At 37.9% G+C, this 15,917-nt stretch overlaps 1 protein-coding gene across 1 annotated transcript in view; it reads left to right on the top strand.

Annotated features, from left to right (window-relative positions):
• Positions 1–15,917, top strand: part of LOC126345875 (neurogenic protein big brain-like) — a 259,255-nt gene that overhangs the window by 235,757 nt on the left and 7,581 nt on the right. The window contains exons 3-5 of the mRNA XM_050002139.1: positions 443–677; positions 5,393–5,461; positions 7,548–7,656. Coding sequence (XP_049858096.1) covers positions 443–677; positions 5,393–5,461; positions 7,548–7,656 — 413 coding nt within the window. The remainder of the gene's footprint in view (positions 1–442; positions 678–5,392; positions 5,462–7,547; positions 7,657–15,917) is intronic.

The raw sequence follows: 15,917 nt of genomic DNA, 5'->3' as shown, positions 1-15,917 counted from the left end.
GGCCGTAATAACGGCCTTAATACGCCTGGGCATTGAGTCAAACAGAGCTTGGATGGCGTGTACAGGTACAGCTGCCCATGCAGCTTCAACACGATACCACAGTTCATCAAGAGTAATGACTGGCGTATTTTTATAGTAGAATTTTACGTGCCCATTCGATAGAGCGATCCCTAATGAATCTAGTGCGATGTTCGTTTTATCCACATGCATTAACAGGGGAAGCTAAAAAGTTACAATAACCAGTACTTCAGCAGAGCTGTTGCTTGGCAGCAACAGTCTGCGAGGCCCAGGGATGTGTTATCGCTGCTGGAGAATACAACGCGACGCATCATTTTTTTGGAATAACAACTTCTAATAGTCGTGGAAACACGGTAATTCGAGCCATCCCCCAAGTCGCAGATATCGCGGACGTGCGTCTTGAGTGAGCGTTGGTATGTTACAGGGTGACGCTGCCGTCGTCGGGGACCGGCCTGGTGTCCTCTTCGCAGTCCCCGGTGCTCAGCACGCTCGTGTCGCTGCCGCCGCACTTCACCGCCTGGGAGGGCTTCGGCGTCGAGTTCATCCTGACGTTCGTCGTCGTCTTCACCTACTGCGTCTCCATGGACTCGTACCGCCGCTGGCTCGGCGGCTCGTCCGTCAGCATCGGCATGGCCTATCTCGCCTGCTCCCTCGTCTCGGTGAGTGGCGCCTTCTAGTTCCAGTTTTTTTTTTCCTTTATTGTGATTTCATGCCTCAGCAGAGGCGGGCCAGCAGCGGCCTACGTACGCCACTCTTCGGCCAAAAGACTGGCCTACGTATGCTGCTCTTTCGCCAAAAGACACAACATAAATACACGGAAGGCATAGAAAACATAAAAAAACTTGGTAAACACAAAATGAACACTGAACAAGAAATCAGAAGTCGTTCGACGGAAGACACTGTAATGAAGGATGGCACCAGTTGAAAAACAGATGAAGACGTCCAGGTGGAGACACGAACGTAGTAGAAAACAGTGACGAAGACACTGTACACAAACGGAGGGACACTGACACACGGAAACACAGGCGACGATCATCGGCGAAGCACTCACACTGACGAGGGGGGAGGGGGGGGGGGGGCTGCCTCCAGGTCAAAGGTCAGAGGGAGAGAGGGCTAGTTCCAGTTCTCTCAGAACTTTATATAGCTTTTCTCGATTGGAGTGACTCTGTAGTTTTGATTCGGCTTTTGGAAGAGACCCCTGGTTAGTGATTGTTTTCTATCCAACAACTGCCCAGACGTTCCAAAAAAATTTGTAAACTGTAACCTCACTTTTGAGCAGCTGTCGCAATCCGTGTGTGTCGAGAAGTATTTTGACACTAGTGGGGAATGGCTGCCAATGCAGACAAATCAGTTGTTGCGTGGACATTATCTCTGTTTTATAGGGAAGAGAACAAAAGAAAGACGTTGGTCCATGGAATTGCTGAAATTGAGAGGTAAATGTACACATGAAAATCTGTTAAAGGAAATTTTACACTCGAACCTGATGATTACGTCAACTTAAATTTATATTATACTCCCACTTGTATGTTGTGGGTAGAATATTAATATTCATCCTAATGTTTTCCTGTGTAATACACTCCTGGAAATTGAAATAAGAACACCGTGAATTCATTGTCCCAGGAAGGGGAAACTTTATTGACACATTCCTGGGGTGAGATACATCACATGATCACACTGACAGAACCACAAGCATATAGACACAGGCAACAGAGCATGCACAATGTCGGCACTAGTACAGTGTATATCCACCTTTCGCAGCAATGCAGGCTGCTATTCTCCCATGGAGACGATCGCAGAGATGCTGGATGTAGTCCTGTGGAACGGCTTGCCATGCCATTTCCACCGGGCGCCTCAGTTGGACCAGCGTTCGTGCTGGACGTGCAGACTGCGTGGGACGACGCTTCATCCAGTCCCAAACATGCTCAATGGGGGACAGATCCGGAGATCTTGCTGGCCAGGGTAGTTGACTTACACCTTCTAGAGCACGTTGGGTGGCACGGGATACATGCAGACGTGCATTGTCCTGTTGGAACAGCAAGTTCCCTTGCCGGTCTAGGAATGGTAGTACGATGGGTTCGATGACGGTTTGGATGTACCGTGCACTATTCAGTGTCCCCTCGACAATCTCCAGAGGTGTACGGCCAGTGTAGGAGATCGCTCCCCACACCATGATGCCGGGTGTTGGCCCCGTGTGCCTCGGTCGTATGTAGTCCTGATTGTGGCGCTCACCTGCATGGCGCCAAACACGCATACGACCATCATTGGCACCAAGGCAGAAGCGACTCTCATCGCTGAAGACGACACGTCTCCATTCGTCCCTCCATTCACGCCTGTCGCGACACCACTGGAGGTGGGCTGCACGATGTTGGGGCGTGAGTGGAAGACGGCCTAACGGTGTGCGGGACCGTAGCCCATCTTCATGGAGACGGTTGCGAATGGTCCTCGCCGATACCCCAGGAGCAACAGTGTCCCTAATTTGCTGGGAAGTGGCAGTGCGGTCCCCTACGGCACTGCATAGGATCCTACGGTCTTGGCGGGCATCCGTTCGTCGCTGCGGTCCGGTCCCAGGTCGACGGGCACGTGCACCTTCTGCCGACCACTGGCGACAACATCGATGTACTGTGGAGACCTCACGCCCCACGTGTTGAGCAATTCGGCGGTACGTCCACCCGGCCCTCCGCATGCCCACTATACGCCCTCGCTCAAAGTCCATCAACTGCACATACGGTTCACGTCCACACTGTCGCGGCATGCTATCAGTGTTAAAGACTGCGATGGAGCTCCGTATGCCACGGCAAACTGGCTGACACTGACGGCGGCGGTGCACAAATGCTGCACAACTAGCCCCATTCAATGGCCAACACCGCGGTTCCTGGTGTGTCCGTTGTGCCGTGCGTGTGATCATTGCTTGTGTCAATGTGTTCTTTTTTCCATTTCCAGGAGTGTATATAGCTGGGAAAGACACAACTTCTCTACCATTCTGGTAATTGACAGTGCTCTTTCGTTTTTACCCATATAATTTTGTGATTGTAGATTCCACAGCCGCTATGTTGAGATATCAGCCATTGACCAAAATTTCTCTCGAACACGATATTTTTTTTTTGTTTAGCAAACAGGTCAAACAAAGCTACACATTGTCAAATAATTTGACAAACAATTTAAATGTCGAAAAATTGTTTGATCTTTTACAAGAGCCATTTAGGACCAGCCACATACAATCTTCCTAATCTAACAATCACATTGCTATATTCCAGTTGACACTTGGGATGTAAAATTTTTTCTGCGATTTGATTGTTTCAAAATGATTGAACAGTTCCAGGCCCATTATGAGTCCTGTCTAGGACTCCTCAAAGGGTAGTAAAGATGATGTAATGATGATGTAAAAATTTTGTTGATGCATGTATAAGATTAAAATTGATGAAATGATCTGGCGTTGCTTGCATTATCCGATTTTGATGGTTGACACTACCAATACTGGCATTAAATCTGGTACTCAGCATTATGGCACAAAAACCCGTATGACTGAAACACTGCAGAAAGTATTAGAAAAAAATTATTGTAGGACTAGGGAAGTTGCATGGATACCAAAACAAACCGTTGTGAACAAATTAAAAGAAAAAAAAAAACTGTTGTAAAGTTGGAAAGCCGACAGTGTTTATGGAGATTGAGGAAAGATATTTTGTTGAAAACTGTATCAGTGACAGTAGCATGGGTGTTTACCATGGACTTGAGGTGCATAGTGAAACCATATCTTCGTGACAACTGTGAAAGAAAAGTAGACTGCTTTGCAGATAATGTACCTAGTTGGCAATTGGGTGAGGCATTTTTAGAGACATAGTTGCTGCGTTCCTGCTGAAAATGTTTTCAGTTTTGTTGAAATGGGATTACATGACATACCAGCAAAAGGAAAAGCTCTTGTTTCATTGTATATGTTGACATCCTAAGGAAATTGAGAAAATCTTAAAATTGTGCTCTAATGTAAAGTTGTGTAGGAGTGCAGCGGGAGAATTCCTTCATCCATACATAATTTTTCCTGGTAAACAAAAGTGAACTGACAAGATTTACAATTCACATTGTGGAATATGTATGAATTCATCAAAGAATGGGTTGATAGAACTGGGAGTGTTCAGTGATCAGTTTCAAACTCACTCACTACCCTTTGTCTTAAAGGAAGAAGGCAGAACAGTAATTACTGAAAATAATCTCACTTTTCTCATCTCAGTGAAAACTAGAGAGATATTGTTTCTCAGTGGAGGAAGTTTCCAGAAGGAAAGAAGAAACAGTGTCTTCCGAAGGGCATATTTAGTGGTCTACTGATGAACGCATTGCAGCTAGGTCAACAAACAGCTTCTACAAATTTTGTGCAAGGGTCTAAGAAATGTGGATTATATCCTGTTAACTTTAATAGTTTTACAATGTCTCCCACATTATGCTGCAAATGACTCTTCTTTGATCATAAATGCAGGAACCGAAATCAAGAAATATTTAGAGACAATAACACATTCAGATTTCAGTGTGAAGGTTGTCAAAATGTATGATGCCCATAGAACCACGGAAGAGTGTGACTGCAGAAGATGTTAGGCTGTTTTATGAGAATTAGGAACTAAGCAGTAACGACAGAAGAAGGAGACACATGAATGGAAGGAGAAGAAGAGAATGAACCTTGGGGGTGAGCAATAGTTTGTGCAATCTAGTATTTCACAACCAAGGTAAGAACCAATAACAAGAGGTTGAGGACTGATGCGGGAACACTCAAAACCTTGAAAAAAAAAAAAATAATATTCATACAGATACTCCTGAAAGCAGCTGTGAAGACCAAGAGTACTGAATAAATCCAGATGTTACCTCTCCTTGCCTGTCAGACACAATTTTTGCTTGAAGTTAATGCTTTTTATTCATTTCAGATGGCTATGTATAAAATAAGACATTTTCCTGACAAATAAAGAAATTCAGTTAATACTGTCAGTATATATCAAGGAGACAATACCATTTTAAAACCATAATATGTAATATTTAAGTAGTGCAACTTTTGTCATAACAAGTCACATATACTAGTTTGGGATTGAATACTCCAATTTATAATCTTCTTCAGCTACCTGCATCTTGGAACAGTGTTGAAATGACATTTGTCAGGTCTGTTGCAGCTATATAAATAACCTGATCAATAAAGTAGGCATCTCCATGAGCTTGTTCATGGATGATTCTGTTGTAGTCAGAAAATTGTAGTGAAATATAGGAATACCATAAGAAGATTAATGTTTGTTTGCAATGACCATCACTTGTCTGTGATTATTCATCAATCAAACAATTTTATGCTGTTAACTGGTATTTTGCAATTAATGTCTGATTCAGGTTGTTGTTTCATGTGTTGTAGACTCCATCGCTAAACCCAGCGAGAGCTCTGGGACCTGCTTTTGTGATGAACAAGTGGGAAGATCACTGGGTAAGTAGGCTGCATGCCTGTAAAGAGCATTAAAAGCATATATATTAGCCTATTTCACATGCTGTCATTACTAAAGGCAGTTTCATAACTTACATTAGATAACAAGTAGTATGCCTGCTAATTGAAATCTGTGTTAAGAGTGATACTCTGGTGCATGCTATTAACAGTCTCCTAGAGGTAAATGCTTTGAGGAAGTTCGTTTCAATAGAATTCTTAGTCACAAATAGCAGTCGTCTATAATTTTGTATTAATTGCCTGTGGCAGAGGTTGAAACTGTAAATAGCAGAAATAGCACTCAATATAGTGAGGAGTAGAACAGAATCAGACCCATATGAAATGATGTGTGAATATTTGATTTTTGGACTGTTAACCTGTAACTTAGTAGTCCAAATCTTTAAATTAGTTATGTAGGTTTTAAGAGTGGACATTGCAAACATAAAGATCAAGATCACAGGAAACCTGAATTTGATGAATGTGTTGAAACCATAAAATGAATGATAGCACACTGGAGAAGTCCAAGCTCAGTGACAGATTATACTTATAGCAAACAGAGGGTATACAAAGTGGTGAGGTAATCAATAATCCAGGATGGAAGAAAATATACCCAAGAGGATTGGATGTTTGCTCCACAAGTAGAGGCAGCAATAAGTGGTCAATAGATCTGTTAAAAATGATTGAACCTTCCATTCACAGGGAGAAGTTAGGTCTCACATGATGGGAAGTGCTAAGGTTTGGTACAAAAACTGCTCATCTCATGGACAAAATCCTTTGTCACAACAAATGCAATCAACTATTAAACATGCTTGTTTCCAATCACTGTAAAATATGATCTAGGGACAAACAGAAACTAAACTAAACAGCCAGTTTTCTCTGTAGTGCATATAGAGACAACAATATCTGTATATGGATGGGAGCTTGATGTGTGTATTTCTTGCCAGCTGTAATAAAGGGCTTTGAAAGCTTAATATTTTCTGCCCTACTGCTCAGTACCTCCTCTTATACATAGAAAATGGGAGTTATGAGACACTTTACTCAACTGACACATTTGAATATGTTGTACATTAACAGCATGAGGCATTGTAAATTTTTCCAGAAGGATTGTGGCATAGTTTCTGGTAGACTTAAATATGAGATTAGGACCTAGGAATTAAATTGGTGTCATCTGGAAGAAAAGTGACTGTTTTCTATCAGTCACAGAAACTGCACTGATGATGATAGTCGCTGGTGGAGGGCCAATATCTCACCTGGTGATATGTGCTCATTGAGAGAAGGTGGTATCAGTTTGTAACATATTCTGAAACACTGATTATAATTGTCGACTATTTGACCAAATATGGAAGTGCTGAATGAGTTGTTTTAACACACTTGGTTGCATCTTCTGAATTGAACTACACTGAAAACCACATGCAGTTGCAGTTACATATAGAGATGAAAAAATTATGCTAAGTAAGGAAACTCACTTTGAACACCAGTGAAGGAAAAGACAGCAGGACAGGAAGAGAGGAACACCAACAGGTGAACTGTAGCAACTAATAAGATCTGATAATGTCAGATTTGGAATTGAAATGGAGAGGAATAGATAGGTCAGATAGAAGAGCAAATCAAAAATGAAACTATGAATGAGGCTAAAATGGCAGCAGTGGGCGAGTATAAAAATGGACTGGAAGCATTGCAACTACTGTGTTAGATTCCATTTTCTCCTCTCACTTTAAACATGTGTAGTTAATTGAAAGTGGTATTTTGTGAATTTTTCTGCACTTCATGTGTACCTTATTTCCCATAAAGGAAGTAAACAATTTGTGATCACTTCGTGTGACAAAGGTGATACTACATTAAAATTACAATTTATTGTTAATGTAAAAGCACATATTTTTTGTTGTAGGTTTATGAAAAGTAACCTAAATATTCATTAGTGGAAATACATCAAGGGTGAGGAAATACCATTCCTCAGTAATGAGGGAAACTATAATGAAGCTGTTTGTTATTGTGAAATTATATTTTGCCGTTTGTGTGGTTATTGTGAAGTTAAATAACACAGGAAATGAGATGAAGGGCAATTTCTTAAAATATCTTTAATTTGTTGTAGGTTCACTGGTTAGGTCCAATACTTGGAGGTATTGTGTCTGGTCTGATCTATGAATATATTTTCAACCCGAGAAGGCATTTCCATCATCAGAAGGAGTCAATTGATGGAGGTATGTATGGCTGATGCTAAATGTAAACAACTATTAATAAGGTGTTGACAGTACTTTGTTTCAGTGGCACATTGGATAACATGTTGTCTATTATTACATGTTTTACTTTCAGCTATGGCCCGACAGCGATCAAATACAATGGCTTTACATAATTTCACATATGTCTGAGGTATACTTGATATTTAAAATCTACCTTTTTTAACCAAACTAAATGGCCTGAGTAAAAGCTGAGCATAACAGCATTGCTTAAATACCTTACTAATACTTATCCTATCTCAGTTTTGTTGCTGTTAATTAATTTATGATTCTGATTTAAAATAAACTTTCTTGTTGTTATACTTGTTGTTGTCATCAAAGACTGGTGTCGTGAGTTCTCCAAGCAGGTCTGACCTGTGAGAATCTCTTTGTCTCTGCATAGCTAGCACAACCTACATCCATTTGAACCTGATTTCCATATTCAAAACCAGTTCTCTCTGTGCAATTTTTACCTTCCACACTTCCTTCCATTATCAAACTGACAATCCTTAGATACCTCAAGATTTGTTCTATCAACCAATCTCTCCTTTTAGTCAAGTTGTGCCATAAATTTCTTTTTTCCTTAGTTTGCTTCAGTACCACCTCATTAGTTATTCGATCTGCTCATCTAATCTCCAGCATTTTTCTATAGGAACACATTTCCAAAGCCTCTGTTGTCTTCTTGTCTGAACTGTTTAGCATCGATGTTTCACTTCCATAAAAGGCTGTAATTCAGACAAATACTTCCAGAAAAGACTTCCCAACATTTAGATTAATATCGGATGTTAAAAAGTTCCCCTTTTGCAGAAATGCAGAAATAAAACCAAAGCATAAGGGCCTGTAGATGTGACTTTCAAGGGGTGGAACTCATCAGTAATCTGCAGAATATTTTAATTAGTCCAAAACTAAATAGAAAAGTTTAAAATTTGGTATGATTCCAAAGTAATTACATTGAGGTTTAGTATTCAGAAGTCATCATATGGAATAATAAACAAATTATTTATATCATGCTTTACAACAGAGATCCATACACTGATGAACTGGAGCCAAAACAATAATTTTTAAAGAAGAGGCAGAGTAGCCCTATATCTATTTATACAAAATATATTAAAACATATATTCCCATTTTTTTAAAGATCAAAATTTCTTTCAGTGAGTTTGTGTTGAAACATGATATAAATTCTGTTTGTAGAACATGTGTTTGGTCTTTTAGGATGATTAGTGTTCTGTTAAATATTTTTTTTATTTGGAAGTTTGTAACGTATTTTTTTTAGGTATGTGCCTTCACTGGCAAATAGCGTTACGCTAGAAGTGATCCAAAATATTAATTTTTTTGTTGTACACTCTTTACACAAATTAAGTGACACAATTAAGAAATCTACTTCTCATGTGGTAGTGTTTATGCACACTTATTAATTCTGTTTTCCCTCTGCCTGAATTGATTGGTGTCACACTAAAACTCATGTATTTACCTACGTTATTCTTAATTTTAAAGGTTACATCTAACTCCACACTGGTAATCTTAAGGCATTAATAATAATTTCTTAGTATTTAATTAGCTCTTTGCTACTGAATCAGTTCGAATAAGGATATTCTTATTTGTGCCTATATTTCAACACTTTTAGCATTGTAGTTTGGCTGGAAAATACTTGTTTCGCATTATACTTTGTCCAGTGCAGCACCATTTCAATATGAAGACAATGAATGAGCTCAGAACAGTTATGGAAATAAAAGAACTAATGGGTAGAACTGCTGTAGACTTGATTTATTATCAGAAATTTTTGCTCCATACAATCTTAGAATTACCAAAAAACTAATATTTATCCAAATTTCAATCTTTCATATTACAATATTTGCAAGTTTCTCCATCTGTGCCACAGAAAAATGCGATCACAATCTGATATATGGTTCTCAGAGGACACAAACTTTCACTGTTATGAAAGCACCTTGATATAGCTATAGGTGAAGTATGGTTGTAAGGGGGCAGTCTCAAAATGTATGTTGCCTACCATCAGTAATAATAAAAGTAGGTAGTGTGATTCTAGATGGTAATGAGAAGAAAACCAAAAGAACTCTCATATATGTAAAATCATGATCTAATGGCAAAAACAACTTCATGCTAGGTATCTAAATTACAATTGTGAATTTTTTGTTGTTTCCTGTTCCTTTTCTGACATTTGTGTGATGTGTCCATTATTTTCTGCCCAGTTTATAACATTCACACTGTGTTTTGCTACTGGCTTCACTTTCACTCATCTTCCGGCTTTGTCACTTCAGTGAAAGTTTTGTTGGGAGTCCAGTTGTCAATTTTGTACATGTAGGAGTGGCATACGCTCAGCCTAATATTACTCCAGGTATGTTGATGTTTGATAGCACAGAAGGAAAAGCCACTAACTGCATTGATAAGCGAAACTGAGATTATCGTGAAAAACTCATACCATCCAAACTATTAAAGTATTCATTTATTTTCTAAAAATAATTAAAAAATAATTAATTACATTGTAGTAATGGCTGAAATCTGCAATTACGTTTTATATTTTAAAATCCTAAGTGAAACATTGACTTAGTGGTATTTGCACCCGATGTATGAAGTTAGCGGGTTTTGCAAACATATTGATCCAATAACAAAACAAACATTCGGTAGCGAAATCTGCTATTCAATGATATGATAGGAATGACAGAAGGGTGGAATTTAATTATTGCAAATATAAACAGAATATGTTTTATTTCGAAGAGTAGTCTGAAAATTTTACAAAATTGGCTCGGCTTCAAATGGCTCTGAGCACTATGGGACTTTACACCTATGGTCATCAGTCCCTACAAAATTGTCATATAAAAATACAAATGTGACATAATTTTACCAGGAAAAACTCACGTAACTTCAATAAGAGAACAAATGTGAATATTCAGCATAAGGCTTTAAAAAATTGCATCTTAATAAAACAACAACAACAAAATTATACTAAATGAAATTAGCTGAAAATGCTTTTAAATGACATCAACATTGCCCATCAACTCAGAATCGTTTATGGCTCCTTATGATGATTGGAAATGGCAGGAGTGACTCTAGGAGTGCCTTGCTGGTCATCTGACACTTCGATGTAGGATTTGAGTTTGTCTTTGGTTGCCCAGTCTTCACCAAAGTGGAGCTCTAAAAACTTTTTGACGTCTCTAAGTTTGGCTTCTAAAAGTTCTACACCAGCTATGATTAGTGTTGAGCCATTTCCTTTGCTGAAATTTTTTCACCTCTTCATAATGCTGTTTCTCTCTCCAGCTTCAAAGCTGTAGAAGGGCTCTCCACAAACTAGACAAATCTTCTTTTGGCTTTTCAGGAACATTATTTTTTTGGCTTTTTGCCACTGGAAATGCCAGTTACCAGTAACTTTCACTAATCCTTCCATGTATGTCATAACAATAAGTGTCAACACTATTTTCATTACATAATATTGCTTTAATAACACTTTTCATGTTCTTACCTTTCTGTTTTGGAAACATTTCTGTTCCACTGATACTTCTTGCACAATTCCTATTATTTCAATTACTCCCACTTCGTTTGAACATCTTCTGCATTTAAAAAGTCCACATATCACTTATTTTCTTCAAAACAGTCATGCAAATACATCAACAGACATCCTACTGATCAGCTGAGCTGTGCTGACTGGCATATATTTTGACAACGCATTGCATGTGTGTTCGCTAGAGCACACACAATCTTGGATATTTAGTGGGCTTTGTACCCAAAGACAATGTGCAGTTAGCTATTTTTGCAACTAAAATGATTTTCCACTGCCAGTTTCAATGGTTCATAGCAAGTTTTGCATTCTGAAACCTATTCCATCATGTAGGTACTGAAAAAATGTATACAGTAGTGTGCTAAACTCAAAATTGAGAAAAAAAAATGCACTTAGCAGCTTTTGCATCTGGGCTACTCATTTGAAGCTGAAACTAGTAATGAACTTGCCTGTGATCCTAAATTCCCTTGAGAAAGATATTTTATCTCTTAATGAAATATATCTATTTGAAATTATCGTACTTCAGTTGACTATTGGAAATCATATCTTAGCTGAAAATAACATACGGTTCAATAAGCAGCTGGGAATTTAAAATAAACAATTATCTGCTGTTTCCAATTATAAATCTGTGTCACTTTGGCTATACCACTAAAATAGGTAGGACTAAATGTAATGCTACAGTCAAAAAGTCTCAGGTTGGCCATTACATTAACACATGGATTTTTATTCCCCAAAGCCAAAAACTTGGATCTGAATTGTTATTGACCACCATTTTTAAATTGAGCTAACGTGGCTGAGAACAAAATTATGAAACATGAATGCTGCTGTGGCATGTTGCTGAATCACGTCTGTCAGATAATTAATCATAAAACCTTAGTGTCTATACAAATGATGTGAAAGACTGTTCTCTCTTGCATGTGAGGTTAATGGAAATGACTTATTTTAGAAGTACAGATCACCAAACAGAAGGTATGCCTTTAACAAGGCTAAAAGTGTTCTGTAATTATTAAGTGTATGGAACAGAGTTAAACAAAGTTGTGAATAGTACACACATCTGACTAGCTCATTACTCAAGAGCCTGGCGGCATCTACTCACGAGTGGGGCAGTGAGTGACTCATGACTTGAACACAGGTGCTCATGAACGAGGCAACACAGTCATACTCCTAGTGAAAGGGAAATAGATGGAGAGTAATAATGAATGACCTGCTAATGAATGTATATGAATACATAATAAGTAAACACTTAATGAATACATTATTTCACTAACATAGTATTTTGGTCTTTGCATTTTCTAGCTCTCTTGTTTAGAAACAGTGTAGTATCAAAAATGCCATAAAATTATTGTAACTGTGCGTGTGTGTGTGTTTGTATGTGTGTGTGTTTGTATGTGTGTGTGTGTGTGTGTGTGTGTGTGTGTGTGTGTGTGTGTGTGTGTGTGTGTGTGTGTGTGTGTGTGTGTTTACACAAATTATTTATGTTTCATCTTGTGTGATATTAATCTTCATAAGATAATTTGCTTGTCCCTCATATTGGTATGGATTAATAAAACCGATACAGCAGTGTTACTCTGATGTAAATAAGCCAATATGATAAAATTTCTTTAATTTGTAGCACTATTGGTGGAAATGCATAGAACTTCTCCTACTGCTTTTGAGACTTTAGGGAAGACACAAACATTGGCCTTCCTCCAAGACAAAATATTCTTGAAGTCATTACCAGGGCCATCCATGGTCAGATATCTCTCAGGTCCACTTTTACATATGGAAGTAGATGAACATCAGCTCTGGAACTTCTTTATGAAAGAAAGCATCAGATCTTTTTTTTCTTCTTCCACAATTATGCTATCTAACTTACGAGAAAAAGTATCATTTATATTTTCTTTCTTTTCCTCATTTAGAACTACAGTTCCTTGAAACGCGGATGAAACAATGTGGAAATGTAATGAGAATCTCGTAGTTTATTAATGACTTTCTCTTTTAGAAAAGTTCGTGCATGTCTTCTCAGCAATTTGAACACCACATTGTGATCTTCACTTTGACAGGAATACAATAAATGTAATGCCTGTTGTGCTACATAGGGCAGGGTAAGATCTGCTTCAACAGTCACATCATTTGTGGTTTCCTTAAAAGATTCCAGGAATGTAATTATGCCATGTCTTACAACAGACTGATAGTAAGATATCATTCGCTGCTTGCTTTTCTCCAGTAACAAGTTCTCAGTGTCTTTTCTTTACAAATGAAATGAGTTCATCATCATGTAGATGCTACTCCATGTAGTTGCAACATCTTGGTGTAACGGCATTTTTTCCCTCCTAATGTTGCCATTGAATCAGAGCATTTTATGTATCCTACAGCTCTACACACTGTCTGGATGTATCTATGAATTTCAGGCAAGTTCATTAATGATGTAAATAAAATAGAAAGAAACTTACACATGGGAAAAATATATTAAAAACAAAGATTCCAAGACTTAGCAAGCGGGAAAGTGCCGGCAGACAGGCACAATGAACAAAACACACAAACACACACACAGAATTACTAGCTTTCGCAACCGATGGTTGCTTCTTCAGGAAGGAGAGGGAAATATGAAAGGATGTGGGTTTTAAGGGAGAGGGAGAGGGTAAGGAGTCATTCCAATCCCGGGAGCGGAAAGACTTCCCTTAGGGGGAAAAAAAGGACAGGTGTACATTCGCGCACACACACACACACACACACACACACACACACACAAACACATATCCATCCGCACATACACATACACAAGCAGAAATATGTCTGTTTGTGTCTTCCACATGGGAAAAATATTCTGTGTGTGTGTTTGTGTGTTTTATTCATTGTCCCTATTTACCGGTGCTTTCCCACTTGGTAAGTCTTGGAATCTCAATATGTGTGTGTGTGTGTGTGTGTGTGTGTGTGTGTGTGTGTGTGTGCACCTGAATAATTGGTACAGTAATTCTATTCTTAGTTATAGCAACTGCATTTAAGGGACACGTTTTACCTTGAGGCCAAATATCATTCTGAGGTGCAACAGTAATTACTAATATACTATGAGCAATTCCATACTTAGGAACAGGAACAGATTTAGTTCAATGAGCATGAGGAGGACTTGCTGTTGATAACACAACATTAAATCAATTCTCTACATTTCATTTTGTATTACCATTTATTATTGCAGCTATGGCAGCAATTCACTTATTTTTTCTCCATCAAACAAGGTCTAATAGCCCGATAGGGCTAAATGGAGATATCGAAAAAAATTCAAATTCGCCCATACTTTACTTTCAAGGATTCTATTACATTTGTATTAATAACATAATTGTTAATTATATTATGTTTAATTAACCCTTACCTTATAGGAGACCCAGATAATTTTGTACCTGCCAATTCATTAGTAACACTAGTTCACATTCAACCAGAATGATACTTCCTATTTGCATATGCAATACTACGATCAATTCCTAACAAGTTAGGAGATGTTATTGCACTTTTTCATGTAACTCTGTAATTTTTTTTTTTTTTTTTCACTGTTGGTGGTGACATCTGGAAACTTTGTTGTGACAAGCACATTTTTTCTCAAAACACATCTGTCTTCAAAATCTACAGTAATACTGAATGTGACAGTAACATAATCCATTTTGTGGTAATTGTCAGTTCAAAGATCAGACGTCATATCACACTCACTCTGTTCAAAGTCTTTCTTTTCTTTAGACAAGATCTAACTTCTCATGTCATTGACTATATCTTTTGTATATCAAAACATTTCTTGCAGAAGGCAAAACCTCTTGTGCACTCACTGTGTTGTCCTTCACACCAATGCAGATTAGTTCTTATGAAAGACTAATAAATGTTTTTCCCCTGACAATTTTGAATTGCCACAGATCCAACACACACATTAACACATGCTTGTCATTGACTGTGTCCTTATTGCCTTTTGAAACTGTTGTGTATCTCAAATGTATGATATTTTTCCATTTACATCTTTTCATAGACATGGTATTTCCCTTGTATATGACTAACATTTCGTTTCCCTCTCTTTGCCACTGAATATAACCTACAGGATCACATCAGTCACTATCTGGAATTAAAAATAACAATAAGAAACATTTGTTCTGTTGAATACACCACCTCCCTTTTTTTCTTACCTCTTTAAAATAATGAAGGATATTTTTTTGAAATGAAAGGGCTAAAAAAAGTAAAGTGGAAACTATTAAGATTCCTACAATGGTCCCAAGTTGAAACTTAGTAGATAATTCCTTTGTTAAATAAGAAGTATCATTCAAATTAGAAATAGTGTTCAAACTGTTCAGTGAAACTAAAGGATATAAAATCAGTGGAACATTTCATATAATTCCATTCCCAAAAAAATTATTTTCCTTTTTAATTTTTTGTAACTGTGAGACATAATGGCTTCTTGAATCTTCATCTGTGACTGAGCTTTTTAACTGTATTTAGCACTGAGATAAATTAGACAGTGAGTGAAAGAAATGCATGAATTTGTATAATTTTAATCCATCAGTCTTCAGAAACTAAAAGAGATATGAAAATAAAACTAAAACATTTTTATTTGAGATGGTTGTAAGAGCAAACAGGAGAAACTTCAGGAAAATTCAGGAACACTGTCATCAGCATCACATTCATCTACTGTGAAATGACAAATTCCTAATAAAAATTTAAACAACTAGCAGCTTTAAATTATACCACCTGGAATTATTCTGGTGTATTCTGGGTCTGTCT

This window comes from Schistocerca gregaria, chromosome 1 (genome assembly GCF_023897955.1).
Source record: "Schistocerca gregaria isolate iqSchGreg1 chromosome 1, iqSchGreg1.2, whole genome shotgun sequence".
Lineage (NCBI taxonomy): Eukaryota > Metazoa > Arthropoda > Insecta > Orthoptera > Acrididae > Schistocerca > Schistocerca gregaria.
The sequence above is the reverse complement of the archived record's forward strand: the minus strand, read 5'-3'. Positions and strand labels throughout refer to the sequence as shown.